The sequence below is a fragment of the Lynx rufus genome, unplaced genomic scaffold (genome assembly GCF_022079265.1).
Source record: "Lynx rufus isolate CCGP_SWC_20201006 ecotype Redwood Valley unplaced genomic scaffold, mLynRuf1.p SCAF_17, whole genome shotgun sequence".
NCBI lineage: Eukaryota > Metazoa > Chordata > Mammalia > Carnivora > Felidae > Lynx > Lynx rufus.
The window spans coordinates 37,647,293-37,668,402 of NW_025814831.1; the positions used below are offsets into that span (position 1 = coordinate 37,647,293).

Consider the following 21,110-nt stretch of genomic DNA (forward strand, 5'->3'; position numbering starts at 1 on the left):
CCACTCACGCTCTGTCTCTCAATAATAAATAAACATTAAAGATTTAAAAATAATAAAAAACAATAATATTTTCTGCCACATAGGGAGTTAAAGTTATTTCTAATACATAACTATATAATGTATAAAAATTTTGTTTTAAGGCATAGCTATAATAAATCATGAGTAGTTTTAAAATCACTTTTTACTTATTAGCTCTGCAGTATCTTGCATGGCTTTTATTTATTTTTTCACATTGAGCATACCTCATTGTTAATGAAAAATATTTTAGTGAAAAGAGAGAAATGGAGGAGATTCAAACAGTAAAACAAAATCCTAAGCAGAGAAACAGAAATGTTCATACACCTAGATAAACAGAGCTTCAGACAGAACTGTCTTGACTAACACCAATGTTGTTACCTTAATCTAGAATGTTTTCTTAAGGATCTTAAGAGCAATTTGAGATTTTTTTTATCACCAGAGATTTACATCAGCTTAGAGAGGAAAATGATAAAATACAAATTGTCTTTCTACCCTCAGCGCCCGAGGATTTTCTAGGCTGCCTAAGTTGATGTTAATTTTCTATCACTTGCAGAAGTAGTTTTTCAGTGACAGTTTTCATTTTTTTCTGGTCCATAAAACTAACAGTACACACAGTGTCCTAGAACTATGTCTAAAGTCCATGATAGCTTTCCCTTTGTGAATAACCTTAGCTCCTTTTTATAACAGTGAAACTTACAAAGCTAAAACACCAGAAAAATTAAAACTGATGGGCTAAATGATAGATTGTCCTGCTTTATGTAGCTGGAGAATAGCTGGTCAAACTTCACCACAAAGGATAGATCTAAATTGTTTCTGAAATGTTTAAATTTCAAAGATTAGTCAAGAATAACAAAGCAGAGAGGCTTTAAAACAGCCTCATCTTTTTTGTGTGTGCTGCCCTGTTAAATTCAAAGCCTCACAGACATTTTAATAAATCTGGCTTGTGAGGCTTACAATTTAACTGTATACAGAAACTCTGAGCTCCTTTATTGACTGCATCCTTCTGAAGACATCTCCTGACAGCATCAGAGTGGAGTCAGAAGGGAGCTGAAAGAGTAATCCAGCCCATTCTAAGGGCACAAAGGTTTTCTCTGGGTAAACACTGAGTTTAGGTGACTTATGAAGTGGTTAAGTTATTCTTGAAGGCTGAATGAAGAAACTACCGGGCATTGTCTAAGGCAGTAGCGTTAGTCCCTCAGACAAATGACTAAAACTTCCTGGGGTCAAGATTGTTATGTGTTGAGAATAAAATCTAACTAGCTGTTTTTATAGTAGCAGTTACATTGGGAGTGGCTAAAAACAAATGTGTTGCTCTTGGGGGTGAGAACTTCATCTAATCTTAAACTTAAGTCACTTAAACAATGATTCAAACTTTTCTGCCCTCAAAGATTTCATCTCATAGGGTGAACACACATCTTAACATCGATTTCCTGTATTTTAGGCTATTCATGATATACTGCCCGGCCTTCTTCAAGTAAAATTTTATTTTTCTCACTAGGATGACAGTTTTTCTGATTTCTTCCTTCTCTGTTTTCTTCTTGCTCAGTCATTAGTCCTTGACACAAGAAGTGCGTAGCTGAAGGGTGGGATTGTGGGTGCATATGAGTTGAAGTGTAGGGTAGCAGTTCAGGGCAGAGTCTGGAGAAATTGTGTTTGCTTGTGGCTGATTGGCCACGGCAGACATTAATTTAAAGCTGAAATATATTTATACTTATTAGATGTTAAGAACATAATGGTTAATTGTATTTTTGTTCTCATTCATTTAGTTCCTTTTAATGTTAGAAATTCAGAGCAAATGTTCTTTCTTTTAGTCTTCATAATATTCTATTTTAGGAAGTGGGAAAATGTTAACTCCATTTTATAGGAAAAAAGTCCCAAAAGGTGGGTTGCAGAGAATCAGTGAATAGTGGTGTGGGAACTGACCCCAGTTTAATTTTTTTCATTCATTCAACAGGCATATTTTAAAAATAACTGTTACACGTATAATTAATACTGTGCCCTGAGTGTATTTTTTTAAGACTTGATTCCTTACTGAGAGAATCTACTTTGTATATATAAAAAAAAAAAGGTTCTTTCAGCTAAACCCTTTAGTTTTGACCTCATCATCTGTAAAATGAGCTGTAATCTTAACCATATAATGTGGTTTGCATGATTACCAAGCTCTTAAAACTGGAAATGCTAGATGCACCTTAATTAATGTATGAGGCAAATACCAAGCAGACATTTTCTTCTTGGATCAACTTAGGATTCTCTCTTCTTTCCACATCCTACATATAGTTGTTTTCTGGAGAAAAACAGACTTGTTTCAGTATTTGTCCCTATTAGCATGTTGTCAGAACTCTGGAACTCATAAGTGCAGTTTGCCTTATAAGAAAACCAAAATTTCTTGATTTCTATATCTTGAGATTATTATTTCTTGCTCTGTTTTTCTGATTTCTCACTTGTAAAGTGGACATAAACAATCCCTACCTCACAGGGGTGTTGTGAGGAATTGTGTTAGGTTCTCTTAATATTATTAATAAAAACCAACCATATAAAGAAAACTACATATATTCTATAGCTAAACCTATTAACTTCAGTATTCCAACCTGTAAACTCTAGAATGTCTTAGAAGCAGTCATATACTATTTAATATTCAATAATTTTTTGACACAGTTCTTCCTTTTATTTTTTAGAAATACTCTAGAAACGGCAACGTTGCCAGAATTCCATTTCTATTGTAGTTTAATCAGTAGTATTTCTCTTTAGACTTTAGGAAGGGGGATATTCGTTCATTGGCATTATTGGGAATAAAACCTTGCCAATTTCAGCTTCATGGAAAGTTACCCCAAACATATTGTTTACACATGGAAAAAAAGAACAAAAGCAATGGAGAAAATATCATTTTCGTTTCTTTGCTGTAGGTCATCTAAAAAGTACATGGAGACAAGAAATAGAGTGGGGATAATAACATAGTTATTCATTATGTTCTATTAAAGTAACATTGGAAAGGCCTCACTTTAAACTGAAGGAAATACCTATTAATCATGGAAAAAGATAGTCTGGAAAATGGTATAATTCCATTAATGTTTATCTGCCCAGGCAAATTCTTAGTGTTGTAACCCAGATCCTTGATAAGTGTCATTTTTTAGTAGTAATTGAGGTAAAATAAGCCACACGAAGAGTTTTCATAATGTAATCTGTGTCTTTGTATGTTTTACGTTAAATGTAGCTCTAAGGGATTTTATTATAATTAATTTTTAAATTCCTAAGAATGAAATCTGTAAATGATTGTTCTCTGCTGTACTTCTATGTTTGTATGGTTGGACTTTGTGAAAACTGGTGAGATTATACGGCCCAAGCCTGGATGTCTTAAATACAAGGAATCACCAACTGCGATTTTTTTGTCTTCGAGACCTGGAGGAACCCGTTGTGCTGCAGCATGTTTCTGTGCCACGCTCGACTGCTTAGTAGACAACTGCTGCGACGCATCTGACATTAACTGCCATTGGCTCTTCCATTTTGTGCCAAATAAAGTCATTTAGTCAGCGTAGATCAAATATGAACTTAAAATAGTTTCAAAGAAACTTGGAATTCAAACACTTGTGCAAGAAGAAAGGCCCACAGAAGAAATCCTCCACCTGTAAGTAACACATGGCAAATTCAGGAGACCGCAGAGAATAGTACATTGTATGGTTAAACTCTTCCCACCTTACGCACCGTGAGTTTGCTTCCGACACATTAATTTAGAAAGTTTTGTATCCTCTATTTGGAATGAAAACAGTGGATTTCATGTATTTTATCACGACCAATAAATTAACGTGACTTGATCATAAACAAAACCTTTTTTAAGTGCGGCTTATAGACTGTTCTTATTTTACAGCAGTGTCTGCCAAGTGTTGTCATCCTAGCACTGGGGTAAGTAAGTCTCTGTGCCAGGGACCATCCTGGATGTGTAATGCAAAAATGCATCAGTGAGCCCGGGTCTTATCAACCATAACCTGTGTTAATAGAAGATTGGTGTCCCAATCAAATGCTTTCCAACTGCCATCTCTGGAAAGAAAGGTAACGTCTAGCCATTGCCCAGTAGTTCCCTGCTTTGCTTCTTTCTTTCTTCCCTGTTTCCTGTATTTTCTCTAGTAACCTAATGTACAACAGTGGTTCTCAACCAGCATGTATTACTCAGGGTTCTCCAGAGAAACAACCAATAGCGTGTAGTACAGAGAGAGAGAGAGAGGTTGGTTGATTATAAAGAATGGACTCACAAATATGGAGGCTGAGATGTTCCAAGATCTACAGTTGGCGAGCTGGAGACCCAGGAAAGCCGATGGTATCATTCCAGTCCAAAAGCCAGCAGGCTTGAGATCCACAAAGGCAGAAAAAGACCAATGTCCCAGATTAACAGGCAGGAGAAGTTGCCTTTACTCTCAAAGGGTCAGCCTTTTTGTTCTATTCAGTCTTCAGCTGGATGAGGGCCACTCACTTTAGGGAGCGCTGTCTGCTTTACTCAGTCTACGGATTCAAATGTTTATTTCATCCAAAGACACATTCACAGACACACTCAGAATAATGTTTGCCCAAATATCTGTGCACCTGTGGCCAGTTGACACTGCCAGTTAACCATACACAGGGTGATCCCCCTTTCCCTGGGGACATTTCACAATGTAGAGATGTTTTTGGTTGTCGCAACTGGGTTGGGCTGGGGAGGGGATAGTTGCTACTGGCATCTAGTGGGGAGAGGCCAAGGATGCTGCTAAACATCTCACAATGCAGGAGGCAGCCCCCACCCCCGCCTCAAATAAAGAATTATCTAGCCCAAAACATCAACAGTGCTGAAGTCAACTAATCCTGGTCTAAAAGCTTAAAGTAAGTTTTGTGATGGTTGTCAAGAACTAAAGGAATACTTACCAAGTATGATTTGCGTTAGTTCAGAATTAAACTCTCTTTGTATTATCTTCTATCCCAGGTCTTAAAAAATAAAAAAATGTGATTAAAAATCAGCTGTATTAAGCAACAAGGCAGTTTAAAATCTATGCACATAATGTTTGAATTAAACAACCGTGTCTAACACGGTCTCTTTGTGAAATTAACATGTGATCGTGGGTTATAATTTGTGTAAATTTTTAATCTGGCCAAAAGGTGGCACCCGTGTATCTTTTAGAAATCCATTTTATATGACACTCAAATCTGGCATCACTATTTGTTTAATTCACTATTTAGCACTTAGTTAGCTACTGCTGGGTCTTATTTAGTCATGACTAATAAGAATTTTCCTAGAATTCTATAATATGTTGGGTACCTCTGTATTTTGACATCCCTCTTTAATCAAGAAGCTTCCAATTTACATGTAAATATTGCAACAGATGGGTTTTTTAAATATAACACTGTGACTGTTACATTGAGCTCATCTGAGGATTCTTCTAAGTCTTTAACATTAAGTCCTTGGCATTTTAGTCCCCATCAACATTTGCTTTTCTAACCAGACGTCAGACTCAGTTTTTGGTGTCCTGCCTGGTCGAGAGATAAATCCACGGACATATGAGTAAATATTCCTTTGCTTCTTGCCTCCTGTTTCCTTACATTGACATCCTGTGAGATTGGCCTATAATTTTCTGGAGTTTCCTTTTTATTTTTTTTTAATGTTTATTTATTTTTGAGACAGAGGGAGAGAGAGACAGAGCTGAGCAGGAGAGGGGCAGAGAGAGAGGGAGACACAGAATCGGAAGCAGGCTCCAGGGTCTGAGCTGTCAGCACAGAGCCTGACCTGGGGCTGGAACCCATGAACTGTGAGATCATGACCTGAGCCAAAGTTAGACGCTCAACCGCCTGAGCCACCACCCAGGCACCCCTGGAATTTCCTTTTTAACTATGGTTCAACAACTGATTTTCTAAGTTGGTGGGGTTTTTTGTTTTGTTTATTTTAAGTAATCTCTACACCCAGCGTGAGGCTGGAACTCATGACCACCAGATCAAGTCACATCTCTTCCGACAGAGCCAGCCAGGCACCCCTAAGCGGGTGTTTATTACCTTTCTTCCCTCCCTTCCTTCCAACCAGTTCCATTTTCTGAGTAAACTGAGACCTTCTTTAATAGAGTTCTTTTGCCTTCAACTCTTTTTGCCTTCCAATGCTGAGTGAATGCAGTGTGCCCTCTTTTTCCCTCCATCATTTCAGCTTGCAGTGTTGTTATTATTACCCTAGAACTTTGTATCTAATCACTAAATGCTTCTCTTAAATTCATTTTACAGCTGAGTAGCCAATTTGGAGAATGAACCCCCCTCCTCTCAGATAAACTATCTTTCATCGTTTAGACGGTGTTGAAACTTTTTTCATTGAAACAACTTGGTGATATTGTATCAAAATAATAAAGTATCTTCCTCTAAACTATTAGAAAACTATGGTGTCCTTTCATGCCAGAAATCTGAAGGGATAGCAGGACCTTGGGGAGGTTTGTCTGCACACCTGAACGGGTCCTTGCTCTCCTGGGAACTGTGGGAGGGGCTTGTGTGGGAAGAGGGCCTAAGAAGGATGCCGTTGTCAGCTGTAGCTGTTACTCCTTGTTTGGTCTGTCTGAATTTCTGGAAGGTCCATGTTAGATTCCTGCGGACCAAATAGGCCCTGGAAGAATGAGGTCTTGTGAGTTTAGCTTTGCCACATTTTTCTGTAGTGGGAGCCATATGGTACTTAGTCCAAACCATATGTAGGTAAATATCTAATTAAGGAAATTTTTTTGTTGTTCTAAGTGCCTTGTAGGGAGAAACATCCAAAGAATCTATGGTGGTTCTTTAGAAGAAGGACATAACATTTAAAAAGGTAAGAGAAAAGGTTTTAAAATGCAGACCAGAGAATCCAGCAGTCTCCCAAGTTTTTTGTTTTTTGTTTTTTTTTAACCGGACTAGTTCTCATTTTGCAACATTGCCCTTCTTCCACATATGTGCAAAGTCTGGTGCTATGAGCTCAGTGGTTCTCGTCTTCTCTTTCCATCACAATCTTTTAAAATGTGGGAGGAAAGGCATATAAATGGAAGCCTCCTTTTTTATTTTAAACATCTCCTGTTTCACTGTTAACACCATCACAGTTTTGCAGATCTCTCAAACTGGTGGCTATATTCAGAGCCACCACGTATGGCCATGATCATGCACAATGGACGCTAGGGGGCGCCACTCCCTGCCGTGACTGCAGTTGAGCTGTGCAGTTTGCACAGCCGTGCATGACAGCCTTGCTTTTCCTTCCTGGTTTAAACATAGGGTTTAAGAAGCCCTTATTTTGAGTTTCTGCAGCAAGTAGCAGTTTCCACTTATGCAGTCAGGAAATTAAACTAAAATACACATGTGGTATAAAAAAATAATGAAATCAGAATAAGAAAAAAAGACCCCCTAGGTGACACAACTATATGCTTGTCAAAATCTGCAGAACTGTGCACAGAGTGGATTTTGCTGTATATAATGATTATTATTCACTATTAAACCTCCGCAGATCAGAAAAAACACATCAGCCAGACATTCAGGGTATAGAAGAAACCCATAAAACTAAAACGATAATTCTAAGCAAATTCACTATGAAATCAGTGAAACTGCCGATAAGGCTGTTTGTGGCATATCTGGATAGAAGATTATAAAATACATTTAATACACCTAACCCATCGAACGTCCTAGCTTAGCCTAGTGACTTTTTTCACTGGAATTGCGTGGTGACCTATTGTTTTGGCATTCTGTACATCTCAGCCTTACCCAGAGTACAAGGGTAAGTTCTAACTAGTTCTGATCAGGAAGATGGAAATACTACGTTTTGGGATGATGTCTTTAAATAGTCAATATTCTACGTTTTTATGCCATAAATGGCTGTTCCACATGGAAGCTGTGCATTGTAATTTGTGTATGAGGCTGATTGATCTGAGCGTGCATGGCTGTAGCTGCAGTAGTGACTGACTGATCATCACAGATGTGGCCCGGAGACCCACTTGTAGGCATACTGACTAGAACTTCCTGTGCCCTGAAGGTATGGATGTCACAGGAGGGATTGGGAATAAAGGATTCGAGTACAAGTATACAAATGACGCCATCTGCTTTTCGTGTCACCCTGTGTTCCCCATCTCCCCGAGTGCAGAAGTGGAAGGTCTGGGTTTCACGGCCACAAGTAGAGCTGTGAAAAGCTGAATCCTTGCCCCATAATTGCACTGCAATAAAAAAATCAAGGCTGAAAGTCCTATCTGAGTTTAGCCACAAAATGAGTCAACAGGGAAAGTGCATCTTGTCTTGCTAATGTGCAGAAACTGCTGAACACCACCACCATTGCTGTTATGAGCTGGAATTTACAGAGACATTTTTTTTTTAAGTTTATTTTGAGAGAGTGCATGAGCACCTAAGTGGGGGAAGGGCAGAGAGGGAGAGAGGGAATCCCAAGCAGGTTCTGCACTGTCAGTGTGGAGCTCAACACAGGGGTTGATCCCACAACCCTGAGGTCATGACCTGAGCCAAAACCAAGAGCTGGCCGCTCAACCGATTGAGCCACCCAGGCGCCCCTACAGAGACGAGTTTCAGTGTGGGACTTTTCTAGGCTGGGAGCCACCACACCATTCTCCATTTACCTAGGTTGTCTTTAATTATTCATGGCACCTGTGCCCAGCTTTGCTGAGGATTTTCTGAGGATGTGTAGTGTGCTCATATACAAACGCATATAATCTTCCTCAGTCTATGGCGGGGTTACGTCCTAATAAACCCATTGTAAATTCAAAACATCGTAAGTTGAAAATGCATTTAATACACTTAACCCACTGAACAGCAGAGCTTAGCCTGGCTACCTTAAACATAGCTCAGAACTCTTACATTAGCCTACTTTGGAAAAATCATCTAACAGAAAGCCTATTTTATAATAAAGCACTGAATACTTCATGTAATGTATTGAATACTGTACTGAAGGTGAAAAACAATGGTTGTATGGGTACAGAATGGTTTGAGTGTATCAGTTATTGACCCTCATGATCACATAGTTGAATGTGAATTGTGGCTGCTGCCAGAGTATCACACTAGTGTTAGTCTAGGAAAGATCGAAATGCAAACTTCCAAGCATGGTTTCTACTGAATGCTCTCACACGATCATGAAGTCAAAAAATCAGGGCACCTGGGTGGCTCAATTGGCCAAGCGTCCAACTCTTGATTGCAGGATCATGAGTTCAAAGCCCCGTGTTGGGCTCCATGTCGGGTGTGAAGCCTACTTAAAAAAAAAAAGAAAAAGGCCCTTGGCCCTCACTGTCCCAATGAAGTAAAAAAAATCATTAGTTGAACAACCTAATTTGGGGACTGTCTGTACTCACTCTCAGAAACTCAACCCCTCATGATCTCAAGCTTCTCGGGGGGTAGGGTGGGGAAAGTAGGAACTCACTCCAGACTTCAGCAGTAATGGTGGGTCTAAAAAACGATTCACGGGATTGCCTGTGAAAACAAGTCTTGCAAAAGGTGGTGTATCTTTCTTTTACAACAGAATTGTGATTTAATAAGAATTTTTAAATCCTGCAGAAATACCCTATATACGGGGTCTGTTCACTAGTAAGACATTTTACTTCGGCACACATTTTGGTTTTAGGACGCTATCCACTCTATTTTCTTTTTTAAGTAACCTCTACACCCAACGTGGGACTCAAACTCACAGCCCTGAGATCAAGAGTCACATGCTCTACTGACTGAGCCAGCCAGGTGCCCCAGACACAATCGACTTTAAACTGGTCCCGAGATTTAGAAAAGACAATCTGTAATAGAAGTCCAATTATTACCATTGTGCTGTGCTTAAGAAAAAACAGGGTTGTCAACGTTAGGGAAATAAAATCAGTGTCTGTAAACACAGAACTTGTGAAACACCCAGCTTTAGCAGCAACATCTGCATAATTTAAGCATTTTCATATCAAGATTGCTTAATTATTTGGAAAACCATAAAGATTACTAACAATTAGGTTAGTATAATGTAGAAAAACAATTAGGTTAGTAAAATGAGTATAGCAGGAGATGGTGAAAACAAGTGGACTTTTTTGCCAAATTTATAGATGGCATCAAAGTCAGAAATGCCCTTTAGATGGATAGTTAGCTGATATTGAATTCAAGTTTGAGGTGTTTGTGTTTCTCTTTGCTGTAGGTGGAATCTTTTTTAAGTTTGTTTGTTTCCGTATTTATAGAACACATGAGCAGGGAAGGGTCAGAGAGAGAGAAAATCCCAAGCAGGTTCCACACTATCAGCACGGAGCCTGATACAGGGCTCGAACACATGAACTGTGAGATCATGACCTGAGCTGAAACCAAGAGTCAGATGCTTAACCGCTTAACCAACTGTGAGCCACCAAGGAACCCCTGCAGGTGAGCTCTTTTGGGCAGATCATTGTAAAATCTGTCCAACGCCCAACTAGCAAAGTAGAACTCTTGGTAATGTTAACTCAATAGTTTTCTTCAGTGTGATCTTTATACTTTTAGGAAATAAATATAATATACCACATTTCTCTTAAAAGATTTAGGTAAATAAAATAAACATGAGCCAATATAACATTTATTCTATATTAATAGTCAGTACATATATTAATTCAGGTTAAAACCTTTTTTCTACAGAGTATTTCTTTAATATTAGCATCTGATCCACAGTCCTATAGTACTAATTTTAATGAGAAATACAAAATGGAACTTTTACTTTCATATAGCTCATCCACTTAACATTTTTACAGACAAAGAACTACTATAAATATGTAACATTATGCAGGCTTTTTTCTGCACCTGTTCACAAATCATAATGGATATAACTGTGTAACTATTTAGAAACTGAATGCTTTCAAACTGTCCCTGTATTTAGATGACCGCCTCCCCACACTGGGCAAATTAACCAGTGTCTCTTTATTCTCCCCTCTGTGGCACTCATGGTGCTGCATTGCCTGTGGCTCTTTGCCCTAATCCCTGCCCCAGTTCCTGTGGTTGCTGTTGCCTGGCTTGAGCTCTTGGAGGGCTGGGAGCCCGTCTTCTTCACCAAACAGTGTTGGGCATATGTTATACCCAACACATGTTGAACCAAACTGAATTTAATCAGGACATCTAAATTTCATGGAGCTTCCTTCTGTTTAATTTTTGTAACTAAATAAGGATTGCAAGAACTTTTTTTCAAAAATGTATCATAAAATGTACTATTGACTGAATTCTGCATAATAAGAAACTTTATGTTACAGGATGAAACATCATAGGAATTTGAACCTAAAGAACCTGAAACCATAAATGAGGACTTAAAAAAAATTTTTTTTCAGAAATGGCAGGCAGAAAAGTCAACCCCTGATGTACTGAGTATCAGATGAAATTAGAAAGACTTTACATATCTGAATAAAGTTGAGATTAAAAGGATCTTTCCAAACAATGGGGTTCTAAAGCCTAACAATTATTTTAAAAATTCTGCTGGAAACCCCCCACCCCCACAAATGAACTCATAACTATAAAAAATAAGGCAACTTGAAGTTAAACATTTATGAAGTTAACTCTGGATTGCATGCAAAAGCCAGATTTGACTGGTGCCCTCCCATGACTAATGGCCTTTAGCAGTAAGGCTTTTCACAGATACTCGTGAAATAAGATAATCTCTCAGAAATAAATCAGAGTTTCTTAGACTCCACTAAATAGTAGACCAATTAAGATCATCACAAACTTCGTGCTGTCAAATGCCTTGAAATTGCCTTGAAAGAAAATTATGCAGACAGCTTTTCTGAAGAACTCCATTTGTGCCACATGCTTATTATTCTTTGAGGTGGAGGAGGAGGCAGGGAACATAATTTCTGTTTGAAAGTTCTTTTGTTTTCTGCTACCTTCACTTAGATATTACCCAGTACTATTTTTATACCCTATAAAGTACTTTGAGAAAATGTTAAGTGAATAGTGCTAGAGAAAATAGAAGAGGGTTTTCATATTCACTGGGTTGTAAAGCGAAGTGAATAATACTGGACTCTTAGAAGGGGGAAGATAATGTGCCGAAAAAATTAACAAGCATCCAATAAACCAACCCACCTTGTAAAATCCTAAACTCAAAGACAAACTGAATCCCAACTAATTAATAAGTGTTCATTAAAAGCAGCATTTATACCACAGCACATTTAAGTGAAAATTAATGTAGTGTCATTGAACTGCCTTTTAAATGATCATTTTAATCATGTCAAATGGATATGAATTGAATAGGAACCTACTTAAATTCATTTAATGTCTCGCATATAAGGTCGAATTGCTTAAAATAAACACTATTGAAATGAAACATATTTTATAAGAGACTTCCAAGTTATGTGACTCCTGCTTGTGTCTACAACAATACAGTTTGGATCACCTTAGAATTCCTTTTAATAGGATTTGGCCATGTGGCAGGTATATTTAGATGGAGACCAATTAATTTCTGGATTCCTTTTTCAAACTGGAATCCTACTTATTTAACTCCCCAGATATTCTCAGTAGGAAAGATTAAGGAAAAGCCAACTAAGATGAATGCAAGTGGAGTACACATCTTACCAGAGAAACAATCAATTATAATACATTCTAACCAAAAATATATATCAAACCATAGTGGGAAAAAAAAAAGGTAGAAACCCAGGACTAGAGAAAGTGATATTTTAACAAAAATAATTACACATATTTATCTTGTATCTGTTTTTAAAACTCCCAAATATGCCTAAGCCTTCCAAAATATTTTCAATCACTGGTAAGTGCTGTGCTCTGTGCTCATTCATGAGAGATTACTAAAAAGTTTACAATGCAAGTATATTGGCTTGAGCCATTCTGGCAGTAAATGAAGACAGGATTCTTCAAAACAGTTAAAATGCACCAACTTTGATCAGGTTTTTAACAACTGTTCACTTTTAAATATGATCTGATATTTGCTGGTAGCCATCCAAGTCCATTAGCACCACAGAGAGTGAATGAAAAAGAGTAGTTTTAGGGAGAATGACTTAGCAGTCTTTTTTAAATGTTTAAAAATTGTACACTAAAAGAAATTCATCTCTTGGGTCATGTGTTTTGAAAATCCACGCTCACATTGCTAAATTGAAGGATTTTTGTGGGTTTCTGGTCCCAAAGTTATAGGCATGAAGGTAGGAAAGTCTGGGGGGATAATTTTGCACCTCAGGAAAGAATCTTGCTAATAATATCCATTATTTGGTTCAGTTCCAAAGTCAGATTAGGTTTTTCTGCCAGAGGTCTCAAGATGTACTCACAGCAAGAAACAAAGAAGGTTCTATAGGACAAATTAGCACATACTTTCTATACGTAATAATGCTGGAAGTCACCTAGATCATTTACAATCATCCAATGTACACTCTTTTCCCCAAGAATGTACAAATACTCTTTAACAAATACCTTACAACTCAAATGGAGAGCTCTTCATACTTCATCCACTTTCAGAGTAATGCCGCCACTTAGACAGTGGGGGACTCTACAGTTTGAACCTTTACCTGTGAGGTAGGGAAGTGTATTGTAGTATTATGGCCATTTCACACAAGGAAAGATTGAAATGTAATTACTTTTTCAAAAAATATGGTAATTATTAATGAGATCGATGATTTAAATAACCGAATAAAATGCAAATAAGCCCTTATGGTTACATTAAGTTCATTTTTTTCTGTAAGGGATTAGCTGGACTGGAAATACTGATGAAAAAGTTATTTTTCAAAATCCATGTAAAATGTTTGTTACTGGTATCTCGACACAGAGGCACAATGAGAGAATACTGACGTTTAAAATACAATGTGCTTTAGCAGTAACTTTTTACTTTTTCTATTCAACTATGTACTTGGCTCCTTCTTGGTCAAGAATGGACAATATTTTCACCAGGTTATTATGATTTCCTAGTACTTTCACTGCCAGGCAGGCTTTGAATTCACGTTCCCTCTTTGAGGAGAGGTTGATGAATACGGGCTCTAGAGAAGCAATCCTGCAAGATGAATCCTATGTTATCTGTGATAATTTGTTACTCGGGCAGTTTGCCTTCCCCTGGATGGAAAACAATGATCTCACTTTTTGTTGCTGCTGTTGCTGTTGCTTAGCTTTTCAGGTTTTGTTTTTAAGCTTTTCAGTAGACGACCCCATGCAGAAATGGATTTATACAGGTCTGCTGGAGGCAGAAGATGGAGAGCGAAGATGCCCTGCCTGTTTCTACACCTTTGCACTTGGTAATTATTTGTCTGTCTGAAGTAAATTGTGAATGGCTTGTGTACAGTATTTAAGCAGGACTAGAAAAACTCATGTTTAATTCAAATATGCACATTCTGCTGAAACTAAGAAAAGGCAATATTTTTTTGAGGTAAGACTACTGCCTATGAGTGTAACAACTATAAATCACACATTGACAAAAATAGCTCACCTTCTTCACCATTTTAAACATAAAAGTGCACTGTGGGGGGGGGGGAAGCTTTGAAAATCGAATGTGATGTTAACCTATACACAGGATCGAACTATCAAAGGGAAACCAGGCTTTGTGACATCAGAGAACAGTAAAGAGTTTATGTCATCCCATAAGTGCTCAATTAATACAGCTTCCTTCCCCCAAGTACCCCAATCTCCACATGTCATTTTCACACCTCCCTGTATGTCACTGTGCATTGCAATCTGTATGGGCTTCCTCTGATCCAGAAGTGACTACATCTCTGGGGGAGAAAGGGTTTTATAAACGTAATTCTTTAGCACTTCTGGATTGGAACTGTACCTTTAAATTCCACAGATGATAAATCCCTCATTTGTTACTGAAAAAGAAATGCCGCAAGTATGTAAAATAATTCAGCATTAAGCTTTTTTTCTTTTCCTCCCATGATTTGGAAATTAAGTCACTGCAGAAGATTGTTTATTTTATTATCATCAGAGGCCATTTCATTAATCAGCTGTTCTATAGACAACTGAATAGCATTCTTGACAAGAGAAGAAGCCGTTTCTTTTAAGAGTGTTTCGTATTGTTCTGAAGTTCTACCCTCAAAACCACTATCATTAGCAAAAACCCCTATTTGCTCGTTTTCAATTGAAATTAAGAATTGCTTAGGGACATTTTTAGATTTCTTAACATCAAATTCACTGATTTCAGTGTCTGTAATAATAATAGCAATTGGCTCCATTCTTTTGCTTTCTTCTGGTTTTGGTTTCTCTGCAGTGACCTCATTTCCTCTAAGCTCTGATTCCTGGCTCAGTTCAGTATCTTTTGGCTCACTCTCTTCAGCAACAATCTCTCCACTTTCGTGCTGTTTCCAATTTGGTCCACTTTCTAGGATATTGCTTTTGGCTTCTTCCACAATTTGCTGATCTGGGACTGCAGGTGAGGGAGGAACATCAGAAACCAAAGGGGGTTGCTGTTGTGTTTCTGAAGGTTCAAGTGGGCTTGCTTGCTGGGGTTGAGCGCTTTGTTTTTCCTCAGTTGTTTCAGTATCTCGTTCAATGACTAGAGTTCCTGTGTGAATGGCAGAATGCCCCGTGTCTAACCCAAGTTCTACTGCAATCACTTTTTCCCCAGGTGCCGTTGTGCTGTGGCTCCCATTTGGCTCACAGACCTCATCGCCCCCTTTCTGTGAGACAGCTTTACTCACATCCTGGGGCAACTTGGGCGTGGTTGCCTGCTCATCGGATTGGGTCGGAGCTTCCGTATCCAAACGTTCGGCCTCTCCCTGGACTCTGAGGCTGCAGTCGGAGTCTTCTATAATTTTGGAATGATTACTTCTTTTCTCTCCTTTGGAGAATTTTATGCAGGGAATCTTGAGTCTGGATTTTGCCTTTTTCCTAGAAAGATCAGCATCCTCAGCACTGATTTCAGGTTGCACTTTAGCCTCAAAGGGCTTTTGCTGCTTTGAAGCTTCTGACCTTTTCCTGTGCGTTACAAGACGTTTGATTGACGCCCAGGCCCCCACTGGGGCCTGGGGCTGATCAGAAGCTCCCGCCTCTGGGGGACCCGTTCTTGCTGCACCAGCAGCTTTAGAGCTAGTTTTGGGCTTCATCTCTTTGGCTGTTTTCTTTCTTCTCTTGAAGCAAAGCACTGATGCTTTTTCCTCCTGCCGCTCGTCTTGAGGACTGACTTCTGTTGGTCTCTTCTCATCCTTGCTTTCGACTTGAATTTCAGAAACTGTGGCTTCCATTTTTACATTACACTCGTTCTTTCTCTAGAAAACTATATTCTTTCTTCCTTAGCGGCCTTTATGACCAAAAAGTGGGCAAAAATACCACACTAAGTAAAATTTCTTCCAGATGTATTCACTCGTTTTGTCTTACTCCAGTTATTTTAGGTGGCTTCTCCAGTGTGCAACTCCTAGTTTCTCTATTACTTGTAATTTCCTCTCTTTAATTTCTTCATGAAAGCCCTTTACGGGATAGATTTTTATTTTACTTAAGGATCAACCTGATGAGAGAAAAGAGAGTGGCATTTTATTTCACCATCAGCCTATTGCTTTCTAGGAAAACAATTTCCTAGATTTCCGTCGAACGTATATGATTCTACCAGGCACGTTTCCCACAGAATAACTTACTGAAATAACTGGAGAATTAAAATATCAAAAAGATTTCCATGTGAATCTATTTTCCTCTACTCTCTTTCTTAAAACTTCATCTCGGATTATTTGCAAATCTGATACCAATTCTTTCATTGCGCTGTCTTTACGAATGTTTATGACTCAATTCCAAGTTAACAAAACAAACATTAACAAAACAATGAAAGGCAAGGTGATAAGCAAGCTAGGGTAATTTTTATTACATGCAGTAAAGAATTCTGCAGCTGCAAAGGATCTTAGAGATTTTTCAAGCCCAGCCAGATGAAGAAATCGAGCTCCAGAGTGGGTGGTTGGAGTGCTGAAAGCCATACAGTTAGACAAGGTCATGGCCAGAGTTAGAACTGAAGACTTTGCCTCTCCAATGTTCTTTCCATTCTACCATAAGGTTTCTGTTCTAAAAATGTATGTTCTGTCAGGGAGGTGCCACTTTTCATACATACTTTCAGGAAGTTTAACATCACTGTCATTCACCACTCTTAAATGTAGTTGTATGATTTTGACATTTTTTTCCCTAAATATCTACTGTTCAAAAGTTTTCCATAATGAGCACATAGCCAAAGGTCAGTAAGAGTGAATGATAATAAGCACTAACATTTATTGAGCAGCATCTGTGCCTTAGGAAAGGCTAAGCACGTTTACATACATCTCTAATCTTCCCCACAACATTATGAAGTGAGTAGGTGCTGGTATCACTATCTGCAGAGGAAGAAACTGAGGCACAGAGTTAAGCAACTTGCCCGAGATTCCACAGCTAGTAGGTAATCTTTGGTTGAATCCAAGCTCTGAAAGTGCGCAATAGAGTTTTATCAGGAAAATGAATTATTTGGAGATACTAATCTGCACTAGATTCACTAGTCAAAAACGTTTTCATTGCTTAAATTTAACTTATGGTTATTTAACCATAACACAGCCCATGAACTCATAATTGAACCAAGACTAGACTGGGTTCGTGTTATTTTAAAATCAAGCTTCTGAAATTCCTTATATTTTGTTTTCTTGGCTCTGGAACTAATTAAGGAGCCAAAGATAATCGCTAAGCTATGTGATTGGCAAACTGATTGGTTACATATAAATATAAAATTAATCCACAGAATAGCGTGACCAACGAACAAAGATGTGAGGGGATGATTCAACAAAAGTTGTACCAATTTTTGTTGATCCAAGTCCTAAAATAGGCAAGGGGACTCTTTCCTTGTACTATTTTTATGTAAATCCTTCAGCGTTGTAGGTTTATTTGGGCAGCTCTTGATTCTATGAACCACAAGAGGAACTGGAACTCTGCAAATCAGTTTATGATCTAAGTATTCCCTTACGTTGGAGTTCCATACTCCATGCCCCTGATGGAAGGACAAGATCATCCCAGAACAGCGCGGGAACTAAAATATGAACATTGTAGGTGTCCCTCCTCAAATGATGCTTCCATATGCTCCAGAATCACAGCTGATTATAGCTCTCTCTTTAAGTCTTCTCCTGTCTCGCAGTTCTCAGCACCTGAGTGTTTACCAGCCAGAGAATGTATAACTAACAGAAATATTGGAATTAGACCATGTTTAAGACTGTAGGATTTGAAATTGCCCTGGATTGCCCAAAGGCAACTGCCTGAGAAGCTCACTTGAATGGATACCACAATAGAAATAAATTCCCCAAAAACCTAACCGAAATGGGGAAAATACAATCTGAAGACCTTAAAACTTTGAAGAGTGTTAGTCTGCAGATGATTCCTCCTTAGCCAGCAGGGTACTCTTACCGCCACAGCAATCTTAAAGTCCCTGTTGTCATTTCCTGACCGAGTCTCATGTCTAACGCCCCTTTCCCCCTTGAGCAGAGAAGCCCGGAGGAAAAGAGCGAGCCCCTGCGAGGAAAGCTGCGAATCTCTCCCAGGGCCGGATGCGGACCACCAAGCTGCCTCCGGAGGAAGGCGGCTCGTTCGGCTGGACGCGCCTGGTGGCAGGTGCTGGAGCGCACGATAAAGAACTCAAAAAGGAAAGTGCCGGGGGCGTGGAACAGATAGCCCAGCTTCAGGCTGTCTGCACAAACAGAATGGCCAGGGGCCCCAAATCACGTTCCTCTCAAATGAGGGTAAGGAAGGGCAAGCGGTCCCCGCAACCCCTGCTGCCAGGACGAGCTGTAACGCGGAGAGGGCGGGTGGGCACAGCTGACCAGGGTGGCCGCTGGCTGGAGATGCGGGCGGACGGACGACCCTCCCGGTTCTTACTCCGGCCACCTCGGGGGCCCCGGTTGTGGGCGCCCACCCCGCCGCGCGGGCGGCCAGAGGACCTGACCCTGGCCCAGACCCCCTTCCCTGCCACCCCCTCGCCGTCCCTCACTTACCGAGGGTGCGGGGGTCCCCGGCGACCCTGCTGCCGAGGTCAGGGGGCGGCTCGCGGGGCCGGGCGTCCAGGAGGCCGGGAAGCCTCGGTCGCACCCGCAGTGAACAACCCTCTGCAGTGGGACCGCAGCCCGCGGCGCCCCCTCCCCAGAGAGCGGGGAGCGACAGCCCGCGGCTCCAATGCGCGCCGGGAGGGCGGGCGGGCGCGGGGCGGGGCCAGGGCGGACGGGGGCGGGGGCGCGGCCTGCGAGAGGCTCCCCCCGCCGCGTGGGAGCGCACCCGGCGCTTCGAGCCCCCGCGCGAGTTCCCGCCGCGCGACCCCGTCCGGCCCGGGGCGGGGGACCACCCGCAGATGGGGTGGGGACAGGGGGAGTGAGCCCCGCACCTCCTGAGATACAAAGTAGCAAAATCTGGTTTTAAATTATGGGCACTGCCATCGAAGCCCCCTCGACACACCAAATATTTAAAGACACAGCAGATACATTTTGAAAGGATTCAAAACTGTGCACGGTGAGAGCTCGTTTGGAGAGAAAATTACGTATATGAATTGAGACAAAAAAAAAAAACAGAACAAAACACACACACACACACACACACACACAAACCAGCTATCCTAGGAGTGGCTTTGGGTGCAACGGTGTTATTATGGTTCATTGCCAAACGGACTCTGAGGCCCAAGACCTAGACAGACCCTAATCTCCCTAGTCTAGGGGGCCAGGTGGAGGTGATACAATCTGTGTGCGGAGGAGGTCAGGGCACAGGAACCCGGCCCCATCCATCTTTTATACCTTACGTATTTACAATGTCTGCTTAATCTTGTCCCTCTCGATTAAGCGGGGATCAGGAGATTGCTTTCCTCACGATTCCAGTCCCAATCAGAGCAAAGGGCACAGGCAACATCTACCCTCCTTCCTGACTGGATGGCTAGGTTGTGTATTTTCATACGTTTTCTGGGTCTTTGTCTAAACCGGTTACTAGCGTAGTGAAACCGCAAGCATTTATTTGTACACTTAGCGCATCGGTTTCATTAACCAATGAGGTGTTGCTGTGAGGACTTAGGTGTGAGGGCTTCAGGATTACCAGTACCTACCCGGGCATTCCTGGGAGTTCCAGCAGTGAGGTCCTCCCGGGGTTACAGTTCTGGGCTCCTCAGGGGCCCTCCCCGGGACAGTGTCCAGATGAAGAACCTGTTCAGGCGGAGCAAAGAATTACCAAACAGCGCTTGTACTTACTACCTCCATTCTTTGACAGGATTCTGATCTTCACGGAAATAAATCTGGTATCTGCTTTTGGATGTTTTTCCAGAAATACGTTTTACCTTTGTGAGATTCTGTAGCTCTCACTGAGACTTAAGAAAGAAACACGAGGACCCAACAGCAAAGCCGAATCTAAGTTGTCGGGGTCTTAAACTTACAGGTAGAGTTAGAGATGAAAGCTGTAAAACAGGAAAATCCATTAGCATCTACTTTAGTGGTAATTAAGAATTCAGTTTATCTTTGTGCAGACAGCCAACACCAGCCTGTGAAAATGCCGTTTATATTCCCAGATGGGTTGCTAACCTTGCTGACACTTTTGAACTTTAAACAAGCCAAAAGAAATCCACGGCACTCATAAACAACTGAGATGCTATTACTCATTGAGATCCAAGTTTCCCCAAGTCTACTAGACATAGGCATTTACAACAATTTCAGGCAAAAATAAGATGAGCTTATCCAGATGAAGACAGGTAGGAGAGCTGTCTTATTAGGCAGGAGTTGGAAATAAAATAAGGGACAGGTTAAAAACAACAAAATCCACTTTAATGACTTGTAGATCTTTTATCACTTACTTTTCTTGGAAAAAAAAAAGACTAGTGGAAGGGAACTGGTAAAAGGTTGAGGTAAATTGATTTTGTATTTGAAGGGAAGATTTCTTTAAGGTATATTTCAAATAACTCATCCCCAACCTGTACCACATGTGCATACACACACACACACACACACACACACACACACACACTAAGAATATAGTACTATAAATAAAATACTGCACTGTGATTTTTCTTTAGGATATGACTACAAACTGATGCCATATCTGAATTTTAAGAAATGTATCCAGTATTTCATGCATGAAAGACCCGTCATCCCTGAACTCACTTAAGTGACAGTTAGTAAGCTATTACCCATATCGTTGTCTGCTACTCCATTAGTAGCTTTTCATTATATGAGAAACAGGCTATAAATAGATTTCTCCAATCTGATGAGAAATTATCCTTCCTACAGCTTATCTTGTCAATA

General features: G+C 40.2%; 1 protein-coding gene across 1 annotated transcript; it reads right to left on the minus strand.

Annotated features, from left to right (window-relative positions):
- Nucleotides 1–14,149: 14,149 nt before the first annotated feature.
- Nucleotides 14,150–16,371, minus strand: AKAP5 (A-kinase anchoring protein 5). Its single transcript, XM_047079532.1, has one exon. It carries the CDS (start codon nucleotides 16,095–16,097, stop codon nucleotides 14,808–14,810), a length of 1,290 nt encoding a protein of 429 aa, XP_046935488.1. The 5' UTR covers nucleotides 16,098–16,371; the 3' UTR covers nucleotides 14,150–14,807.
- Nucleotides 16,372–21,110: the final 4,739 nt, after the last annotated feature.